We start from the raw sequence: 11,295 nt of genomic DNA on the forward strand, positions 1-11,295 counted from the left end.
ACAAAATTTCAACTTTGGCGTTTAAATGGTGCCTTTTAGTTCTAAGTTTTCCCAAAAGATCTTCTCCACCCAGTTAAGACCATTCAAGACTTAGTGCTTCAGTAATAGAGTGACGATGGGATCCAAATCCAGGAATGACCAGGGTTAAATTGCGACCAAATGCTCCGACAACCAGCTCGCAACCGGCTCTCGTTGATTGACACGTCCGGAACCGCAGGCACATCAGCGGGTGGTCAGCTGGCCGTGCGGCGCGCATGCGCACAAACGGACACGGGAGTGTTGTGTAAGTATCGCCGTGGTGGGTGGACGCGGATGCGGACGCGTGCACGCCAGTGTGAAACCGCTGCCGCGCGCTAAAATGGCGGTGACGCGTTACCGGCGGTTCCTCCGGCTCTGTGAGGAATGGCCGCTCGATCACACCAAGAAGGGCCGCGATCTAGGCGCCTTTCTGCGGCAGCGGGTGGCGCTGGCCTTCCGGGAGGGCGAGAGCACCCAGGTAACGTTTGGGGCCGGAGCCTGCAGGAAACGGGGGGGTCGAGCCCAGCGAGGCAGCAGCTGAAAGTCAAACATTGGGAGGTGGGGGTTAATCTTTCAAACGCCGGAAATTTGAAATTAAAAAGAAACAGGAAACACTCAAGAGGTCGTGCAGCGTCATTGGTGAGAGAAACCTGATTTCTAGAAATGACTACAAACTGGATAGTCTCTTCGCTGCTCTTCCACGATAAGGCGGATTCTTGAGTTCACATTGCACTTATCGTATTGTGTTACTGTTTTACCTTGTTTCAACTGAATGCATTGTAATGGTTTGATCTAGTATGCAAGAGAAGTTTGTTTTCACTGCATCTTGGTACACGTGACAATAACAAGCTAATGCTAATACCAAACAATACCAAGTGTTTTGGGTCCTTTATCATATCTGGCCCACCATTCAAATACAGGGTAATTTAGTGAGTCAAGGAGCATCTATTTGGGGGGTGGAGAGAGGAAGAGGGCAATCCCTGATTGATCCTCCCACCAGGATGAGGCATCCTTGAAGATGAGTTGTGTTTGATCCCCATTAGTCGGGACGTCCACGGGTTGGGAGGAAACTTTTTTTTCTGGTAAAACATTAAACAGTACCCTGGATGCAAAAGGGACTGCAGGTGCTGAGATCTGCAGCCAGAAGTGCTGGAGGAACTCCGGTTCAGGCAGTGTTGATGGAGAGAAATGACCATTGTGTCAGGTTAAGACCCTTCATCTGGACTGAATCCAGATAAGGGTAATAACTCAAAAAATATCTAGCTTCTTTTCCCTTCCACAGATGTTGCTTCATCCAAAGTTCCTCCAAAGGTTTGTTTTCCACACCTTGAAATAGACCATTGTTGCATTTGGGCTACAGTATAAAGTCCAGGATATTTTCCAATGATGGGTACAGTAGAAAGCTTGCAAGTTAGTTAGAGTGAGGCTTCAAACTGCACATGATACAACCTCCAGCAGTGGCTACAAGAGGTGCCACATGAAATGATGGGCATCAGGAATTATACCAAATCCCATTTTGCCTTTCTCACGACTGGCAGACAAGGGGCTTCCATGTTGTCTGTTTTTCCACTGCCCCTGGACAAAGTTGCTTAGCTGATTAAATTAACCTTCCCTGAGCTAACAAGAAACGGGTGGGTCTTTTGCCTCATTTTAATGGTTGTGTTTGCCTGCTTAGATTGAAGATTTAAAAGTTAGCTTTGTTTGCCGCACGTAGATTGGAGCATGCAGTGAAGCGTGTCAATTACGTCAACGACCACAGTCAGAGGATGTGCTGGGGGCAGCTTGCAAGTGTTGCTATTCTTCTGATGCTAACATCACATACCCACAACTTACTAAACTTTATATGTGTGTATGTCTTTAAACAGGTGGGAGGAAACCAGTGTACTCAGGGAAAACCTATACGGTCACAGGAGAATATACAGACTCCTTACAGACAGTGGCTGGAATTGAATGCCAGTCGCTGGTTCTGTGAAGTGTTGTGCTAGAAGCTACACTACTGTGCTGCCCTAGAAGTTCAGGGCTGTGAATTGGTTATGAAATACATTTGGCATTGAGTATGTGTCAGATGTTACATAACTGCTTGTGTACTTCCTGCACTATGATTATTCAACATCATTGAATCATATTTAAAAGATCTTGTACAGAAAGATAGGCAGTTGTGATACGGGCTTTTCAGCTGCACAGACAGACAATTTGAAACTTGGGCTAGATGTTGAGTGAGAAAGCTGATATTTAAAAGTTGCTCCGCTGTTACTTTAAATCGATCATTCAGAAAAACCTATACTTAAAGGATTTCCTAATCTGATCTCCCTACCTTCCCATAATAATTGGGGTTATAGTTTTTATATAATGTGTACTGCTCTTGAATCTGTTATGAAGTTGTGTGCTTGCTTAATTCTGTATTTTTTTTTCAGATTGCAGATCAAGAGAAATGTGACCAGATGTATGAAAGTTTAGCTAGAATCAACTCTGCTTATTACAAAAATAAGGTACCTGCAACTTGACTGTTTTAAGTGTTTCCCTTCATATCTCAGCCCTTTTCAAGATCAAAGGGAAATAGTTTAGGTTACATCTGATCTAAATGAAGATTGATATCACAAGAGAAAGAATAAAGAATAGTTGGAGGGAATTAGTAAAAAGAAACATTCTGAATGGTCAAACTAATTGTTTTGAAAAATGATTAAAAATTTGCATTGAGTTTACATTCTTATTTTGAGTAAAAGATTTACAAGGGGATAAGAATTTCTCAGATGAAGGGTCTTGGCTCAGACTGTGGGTTTATTTCTCTCCATTGCTGCTGCCTGACCTGCTGAGTTCCTCCAGCATTTTGTGTGTTGCTGAAAAGGAATTTTATCTTTGTTTTGTTTCTCAGTTGATAGAAAGAATGGATATTATCTAAAGTGACAACTGTGAAATTCCAATAACCTGCAATCAAACCATTCAGAAACCATAATGGTTTAGCATATAACTGACTGAGTAATTTTGCCTAGGCTCCCCTCACTCATTGGGCTGATCCTGCTGTGCCTTGTCTAAATGTTACTAGTTTCAGTTGGTTGTTACTAGATTCATTGTAATGTGTAATAGCCAAAATAGTAGTAGGCGCTATCTGTCTAAGTAGACAATGGATGCGCCCGGTTCGGCCAAAATAGAGTTTGTGTATAATAATAACATTCAATAATCTGGGCATTTCAGTGATGTGATGTCACCTAAAATTGAGTGTACCAGATTATTGGAGCTTAATATTTCTATAATGTCAATAGGAAAAATTGTCACAGAGTGGAATCTACCAGGAATAGACCTGGCCGAAATATTAACATCTGTGTATCTGATATCTATGCTAAGGTTTTTCTGTGTACTAATTTAGTCCACGATGAAGTTATATGGGAAATTTAAGTTACTGAAAGAATAGAATAAGAAATATTAAAACAGGCTTTTGTAATTTAAATTATTTTTGTAGTAATTTAGTGTCAGCAGTTGTGGAAGTATACAAATATATTGATTTTATGATTAATGAGCAATTTGATCACAGCCTTCAATTATCCATCTCTTGAATCCATTTTCTGCACACTCATTACCCATTAAAACTGATTTCTTTCATAAATGCAAAATGTTCTGTGTCTAGAATGCCAAAATATCAGCAATATTATGTTTGAAACTGGTTTAGAAACAATACTTAAGTGCAAAATTTTTTTCATTTTAGTACCCTCGTCTCAGAAACACAAGTTTTACTGGTGTGACAGCGGAAGAATGTCGAATGGTTCTTGCAACAGGTAACCATTCCAGACTTGATCATTAAACAGATGAATGTTGGAATTTTGGTACATATTTTGTAGAATAGAATGTGGTGAAATAAAAATTGTATTATAAAGTTCTGGAACTAGGCCTTCAATACACTAAATCTGCACTATCACACCCATTTGCAATAATCCCATGTTATCCTCCATAATTCCATCAGATCTCCCCAAATTTACAATGTACAACTTATAATTTACAATAGTTAACCTATTCACCCGCACATCTTGGGGATGTGTGTGGATTTAAAAACCGGAAAACGCATTCATAGGGCTGAATGGAAACTGCAGACAGGCAGCACTGAAGGTCTGGTTTAATCCGATGTTGCTGGAGCTGTGAGGGGTTTGTGCCACTGCGTTGTCCTGTCTGGTTTGAAAACATGTTAATCATGCACTACGTGACTTGCTGAAAAAAGTAGAAATTCTTTTACTATATAGTTTATTTTTTCTATAAGTATTTTTAATATTACCTCATACTTTTTTTTTAGAAAGCAGAAACTCAATCCTGTTCTTGTTTCTTAGTAGCAAAGTTACATGGCTACCATAAATGTACGTTGCCTTTCTTCCTGAGATAGGTTCAAAACAGGTATACTGTAAACCTTTATTTTCAACAGTACAAGCACCATACAGGTATGGGTCTGCAAGTTGTATTGCATCTTTAATCAGAATCAGGTTTATTATCATCGGCATGTGATGTGAAATTTGTTAACTTGCTGTAGTTCAATGCAATATATAATAGAGAAGAAGAAAAACAAAATATAATAAGTAAATCAATTACAGTATATGTATATTGAATAGATTAAAAATTGTGCAAAAACAGAAATACTATATATTAATAAAAGTGAGGTAATGTCCAACGGTTCAATGTCCATTTAGGAATCAGATGGCAGAGGGGAAGAAGCTGTTCCTGAATCGCTGAGTGTGTGCCTTCAGGCTTCTGTACCTCCTACCTGATGGTAACAGTGAGTAAAGGGCATGCCCTGGGTGCTGGAGGTCCTTAATAATGGATACTGCCTTTCTGACACACCGCTCCTTGAAGATGTTCTGCGTACTTTGTAGACTAGTACCCTTGATGGAGCCCTCTAAATTTACAACCCTCTACAGCTTCTTTCGGTGCTGAGCAGTAGCCCAACTGCGCCCCCCCCCCCCGCCATACCAGACAATGATGCAGCCAATCAGAATGCTCTCCACAGTACATTTGTAGAAGTTTTTGAGTGTATTTGTAATAACATATATCCACTGTCTTGCCTTCTTTATAACAGCATTGATATGTTGGGACCAGGTTAGATCCTCAGAGATTTTGACACCCAGGAACTTGAAACTGTTCACTCTCTCCACTTCTGATCCCTCCATGAGGATTGGTATGTGTTCCTTTGACTTACCCTTCCTGAAGTTCACAGTCAGCTCTTTCATCTTACTGATGTTGAGTGCCAGGTTGTTGCTGCGATACCACTCCACTAGTTGGTATATCTCACTCCTGTATGCCCTCTTGTCACGACCTGAGTATCTATTAACAGTGGTTGTACCGTCAGCAAATTTATAGATGGTATTTGAGCTACGCCTAGCCACAGAGTCATGGGTATAGAGAAAGTAGAACAGTGGGCTAAGCACACACCCCTGAGGTGCACAAGTATTGATCGTCAGCGAGGAGGAGATGTTATCACCAGTCCACAGAGTTTATGGTCTTCGATTTGGAAGTCAAGGATTCAATTGCAGAGGGAGGTGCAGAGGCCCAGGTTCTGCAACTTCTCAATCAGAATTGTGGGAATGGTGGTTTTAAATGCTGAGCTATAGTCAATGAACAGCATCCTGACATGGGAGTTTGTGTTGTCCAGGTGGTCTAAAGCCGTGTGAAGAGCCATTGAGATTGCATCTACCATTGACCTATTGTGGTGATAGGCAAATTGCAATGGGTCCAGGTCCTCGCTGAGGCAGGACCAAACTCTCAAAGCATTTCATCACTGGATGTGAGTGCTACTGGGCGATAGTCATTAAGGCAGCTCACATTATTCTTCTTAGGCCCTGGTATAATTGTTGCCTTTTTGAAACAAGTGGGAACTTCCGCCCGTAGCAGTGAGAAGTTGAAAATGTCCTTGAATACTCCTGCAGTTGGTTGGCACAGGTACTCTGTCAGGATCTTCTGCCTTGCAAGGGTTCACTCTTTTAAAGATAGCATAACATCAGCCTCTGAGACAGAGATCAGGTGTAGCAGGGATCTTCACAGCTGTAGTTGTGAAGCAATGAGTGACTCTTGATTGTGAAAAAGTAATTTGAAATAGATTTACAATAAACCTGAGGCATTATGATGGGTTGGATTTTCAGCCACTGGGGGAGCTATTGATTTTCATACTTCAACATGGTTTTGACTTTTTCTGTGTTCATACAGAATAAAATGCAGCATCATTCTCATTTAAAAGAAAATTGCTATTAAACAAACAAAACCTTCCTTGTGGTTTAAAAATGGCACATTCATCAGTTGCTGAACAGAATGAGTTGCGTTCAATAGCCAACATATTGGCTATTATGTTGCCTTACATTGAAGGACATCTGCAGTGCTTCAGATATTTTTTCCCCCTCATTGGAAAATTGGTGTCCTTGATACCAATGAGTGACTAATCAGGAAAATAGATAAATGTGAAAGAAAGCAGACTTCTGCCTTTATTGTGAGGAAGGGCCTTGGCCCAAAACGTCAATTGTTTACTCTTTTCCATGGATGCTGCTTGACTTCCTGAGTTCCTCCACCATCTTGTGTGTTCTGTCTTTATCTCCTTTTAAAACATGTTGCTGCTGTTAGTTAAACTTATTCAAATAGCAGAAAAATGTTGACCCATCAGGTTGACTCAGACTCATTTGGCCTCTTAAATCTCTGAGCTTTATTTATTTCCAAGCCTGATAATGACATGTACTCGGGTTGTCAGTTTTCTTTTACGCTGTGCAACGCGTGGTCACACAAAAGTCAGCTTATGTCCCAACTTTCAAGATTCATTCATCCATTATTTTATGCTTGTTTATCAAATTTGAATCACAATTTGTGCTCAAAATCGTCTCACACCACGTTCAAATCTCTGCATTGCCCTGTCCCTCCCAAGCTTTAACTAAGTTGTACAACAATATGAAGTTGTACACACCCACATTTGATATCTATAGATCATTAATTGCTCTGGAAGACAAAATGCTGGAGGAACTCAGCAAGTCAGGCAACATCTATGCAAGGAGAATAAAGTCGACATTTCAGATTGAGACTCTTCATGAGTTCTGATGAAGGGTCTTGGCCTGAAATGTTGACTGTTTATTCCCATCCATAAATGCTGTCTGACTTGCTGAGTTCCTCCAGCATTTTGTGTGCGTTGCTCAAGATTTCCAGCATCTGTAGTATCTTTTGTGTTTATTAATTACTTTGCCATGTACACATTTGTATTTTGAGTTGCTGTGGACCAAATTCAAGGATTTCTTTCCTGGGCATCTGCTGCTTTATCATCGTCTAAGATGTTCATGAAAACTTCTTGCCATGCCTAAAGTCATCAGCCTTTATATTTCACAGAGCGCTGTCAAATTTTGTCTTGGGGAGCTCCTTGAGATTTTACTTCATTAAAATTAATATTTAACTAGTTATAATATCATCTCAAAAGTTATCAATAAGCTTCAAGACCTTTGTCTCAATGCCTCCTTGTACAATTGAACCCTCGATTTCCTCACTTGAAGACCCCAGTCATTTTGGATTGATAACATCTCCTCCACAATTGCCATCAGTACTGGTTTACCACAAGGCTGTTTGCTTAGCCTGCTGCTGTGCTCACTTTACACTTATGACTATGTGGCTCAGCACAGCTCCAATGCCATAATTTTGGTTTACTGACGACAACACTGCTGTTGGCCGAATCAAAGATGGTGACAAATCAGCATATTGGAGGGAGATTGAAAATCTGGCTGAGTAGTGCTACAACAATAATTTCTCTCTTAAAGTCGGTAAGACCAAGGAGGTACTGACTTCAGGAGATGGAAACCGGAGGTCTATGTGCCAGTCCTCATCAGAGCATCCAAGGTAGAGAGGGTGAGCAACTTTAAATTCGTCAGTGTTATCATTTCAGAGGACCTGTCCTAGGCTCAGTCTTTGCAATTACAAAGAAAACATTGCAACGCCGCTACTTCCTTAGTGTCAGCTATGTTAGGTGAGAGCGGGCAGTTGCAGAGAACGTGTTCAATGTTCTGCACCCTTTCGACACACTCACAGGATTCGCTGGTCTTTAAACCTCACTTCACCATATTGTCTCCCGTCCTACAAACTCCCTCTCTCACTCTGTTGAGAGTGCACCACTTCCGTCTGTTAAGCAGTGCCCCGTCTGGCAACATTTCTGTGGGGTCTTGCACTATATTGCTTGGTGGGGTTCTGACTTCTGTTTGTTGCCAGAGTCAATCCTGTATGTCTGGGGGGATGTTCCGTGTGGTAGTTCCTCCACTGTAGCAAAGCTTTTCCTTGATTTTAGGTGGTTGGAAACTGGCACATGATGATGTAGTGGGTGCCGTGGATCCGAGTTCTGTTTACCTTTTTCAATTTTTGTTGTAGCGTGTCTTCGGATCTCTGGGGGAGCAATGCCTACAAGTCTGCAAATGATGTTAGTGGGTGTGGGGCACAGTGTGCCCGTGATTATTCGGCAGGCTTAGTTAAGCAACGGGTCTATTTTCTTCGCATGGGCTGATCTGCCCCACACAGGTGCACGGTATTCTGCAGGTGAATAGCAGAGTGCTAGGGTAGTTGATCTAAGTGTGTGAGTATTAGCTCCCCATTTCGTGCCTGCTAATTTTTTCAAGAGAGAATTGTGAGACCCAACTTTCCCTTGGTGTTTTTGGATGTAGGTGGCAAGTGAGAGCGTCCTATCCAGTGTCACGCCAGGTAAATTGGAGTCGGATGGTGTTCGAGCTCCTTCCCACACCAGAAGATCTTGAGTTTCCGAGTTGCTTCTCGATTCCTCAGGTGGAATGCACACGCTTTGAGTTTTTGTTGGATTTGGGTTCAGAGACCATTTTTCATAATACTGCTTCATTGCTTCGAAGGCTGCTGTAAGTCGTCTTCAACTTCTTGGAAGGAGTTAGCTTGTGTTGCTATGCATAGGTCGTCTGCATAGATAAACCTGCGTATGTTAGGAAAGGTTGGTTGGTCGTTTGTGTAGACATTAAATAGTAGAGGTGCCAGGACTGATCCCTGTGGTAGTCCGTTCTTTTGTGGACGCCACCTACTGTTAATTCCATTCATTTCTACATAAAATTTATGATTTCCTAGGAGGCTTCTTATTATTTTGACTGTGGTTTCGTTGTTTAACATTTTGGATAATTTCAGTAGAAGGCCTCTGTGATTCAGTGTCATATGCTGCTGTTAAGTCAACGAATACTGCCCCTGTAATTTGTCACATTTCAAAGCCATCCTCAATATACTGGGTTAAGTTCAGGACTTGACCGCAGCAAGAGCGGCCTGGCCTGAACCCGGCTTGGTCTGGTGTTAGATGATCTTTGACTAAGGGGGATATTCTTTTCAGTATGAGTCTCTCATAGAGTTTATATAGAGTGCAGAGCAAGGAAATCGGTCTGTAGTTTTTAGGAATGTCAGGGTCTTTATTAGGTTTTAGGAGAGCAAGAGCTTTGCAACAAGTGATCTAGTGGGTGGTAAAAGGATAAACCCTCAGCCCACTGGAAATCATGAAAATCGTTAGCCACAACATCGAAGGGTTCAGCCACAGTGAAGCAGAAATCCTGGCAAACCTAAAACTGCAAATATGATGTCTGGTTGCATCACTGCCTGGTATGGAAATACCAATGCCCTTGAACGGAAGAACCTACAAAAAGTAGTGGATACGACCCAGTCCATCACGGGTAAGGTCCTCCTCACAATTGAGCACATCTGCTCTCAGTGTTGTTGCAGGAAAGCAGCATTCATCAACAGGGACCTTCACCACTTGGGTCACATTCTTTTCTCGCTGCTGCCACAGGGAAGAAGGTACAGGAGCTTCAGGACACTCACCACAGAGTCCAGAACAGCTATTACCCTGAATTATTAGGCTCTTCAACCATGGGGATAACTTTATTCAGCTTCACTTGCCACATCACTGAGCTATCCCCACAACCTATGTAATTTTCATTGCATGTTCTAGATGTTTAATTGTTTTTTTTTGTTTTTACAGTTTGTCTTTTGCACACTGGTTGTTTGCTCACCCTGTTGAGTGGGGTCATTCATTCATTTAATTGATATATTTGAGAAGCAGCATATTTAAGTTTCTCTGCCATGATGTACCAAAAGTTCAGTTCAGTTCCTAATCTTTCCTAAGCTAACTCATCATATTTATTCTGATATTTCAGATACTATTAAGTGATTTCAGTGTTTTCTGATTGTAGTATTCCCACATGGCATTGTTAATGTTGTTTATCATTGTTTTATTTTTGTTGATAGATAATATGAAACAAATGGAAGAAATGAAGAAAAGTATGTGGAAAAAGCTGCGAGAGAAGTTCACAGGCAAACCAGATAATGTTACCAAGGAATATGTCTAATTGTTGCACCTTACTGAAACTGCAATTAATATTTATATGTTGGTTGCCAAATAATAAACATCTGTTTTCTGGAATTATTTTTGGACTATATGCTTATGGAAATAATCTATGTAATTTGAAAGTTTAATTTTGATCTTTTGAAATATACTATTACACATGTTCAAATGTGAACGTTCATATTTTAAAATATACTATAAATCCATGTTTTCTGTAATAAAGTAGTTATAATATTCAGTTACCACGCCCAGGGAAAGGATTACTTGTAAAATAGCATAAAATATCTTAATAAAAGCAATTTTAAAGAAACTAAAGATGCATGCAATCATGTTGATTATGTTTGTAGCTAAGAAATTCCAGGTTCCATATCTGGAATTATGAAATCATTTGTAACAATAGAAATACTAGGTTTAAATTCTAGTTTTGCTAAGATTTGTTGAATGAATATGAATAAGCGTTAAATGCTAGATTCTTAAACACAAGCATTAGTCATACTGTTGTTGTCCTCAGGTATATCTGGAATTTTGCCAACAGTGGAACAGGCTGCTTATATAATAATAATGTGACAATCTGTCCATAGCAGCATAGTTACTAGCCAATATTCTATAGTCCTCCAGTGTAATCCAACCAGCAGGACAACTTTGCCAGAGGTACTGATATAGGAAAGAGGAAGTAGCACTGTGAAGCTTCAACATTTGCTGATATACTTTGTGAAGACTCATAGCACCTAATCACCTGGCATGGTGTTAGAAGTGATTCAGCCAAAATTTCATAGTAGATTACTTTTGCTTCTTGAGTCTTAGCACAAGAGATTGTTCAGATAATTTGATTTTATCTCCTTGGGTCTGGGACCAACCACACCTCAAGCTGACACCAAAAAATAACAATTAAATACTAATTATCTGGTTATTGCCCTGTCAATCATCATGAATTGTCATATTGTAATTTC

At 40.6% G+C, this 11,295-nt stretch overlaps 1 protein-coding gene across 2 annotated transcripts; it reads left to right on the forward strand.

The window, feature by feature from the left end:
• Positions 1 to 289: 289 nt before the first annotated feature.
• Positions 290 to 10,639, forward strand: uqcc2 (ubiquinol-cytochrome c reductase complex assembly factor 2). Of its 2 annotated transcripts, none has more exons than XM_072278609.1 (4): positions 290 to 496; positions 2,433 to 2,507; positions 3,719 to 3,788; positions 10,249 to 10,639. In XM_072278609.1, exons 1-4 carry the CDS (start codon positions 359 to 361, stop codon positions 10,347 to 10,349), a joined length of 384 nt encoding a protein of 127 aa, XP_072134710.1. In that variant the 5' UTR covers positions 290 to 358; the 3' UTR covers positions 10,350 to 10,639. The 2 variants fall into 2 exon arrangements, with proteins under 2 accessions (XP_072134710.1, XP_072134711.1); XM_072278610.1 differs by lacking the exon at positions 10,249 to 10,639 and adding an exon at positions 4,686 to 7,005.
• Positions 10,640 to 11,295: the final 656 nt, after the last annotated feature.

The sequence above is a fragment of the Mobula birostris genome, chromosome 14 (assembly GCF_030028105.1).
Source record: "Mobula birostris isolate sMobBir1 chromosome 14, sMobBir1.hap1, whole genome shotgun sequence".
Lineage (NCBI taxonomy): Eukaryota > Metazoa > Chordata > Chondrichthyes > Myliobatiformes > Myliobatidae > Mobula > Mobula birostris.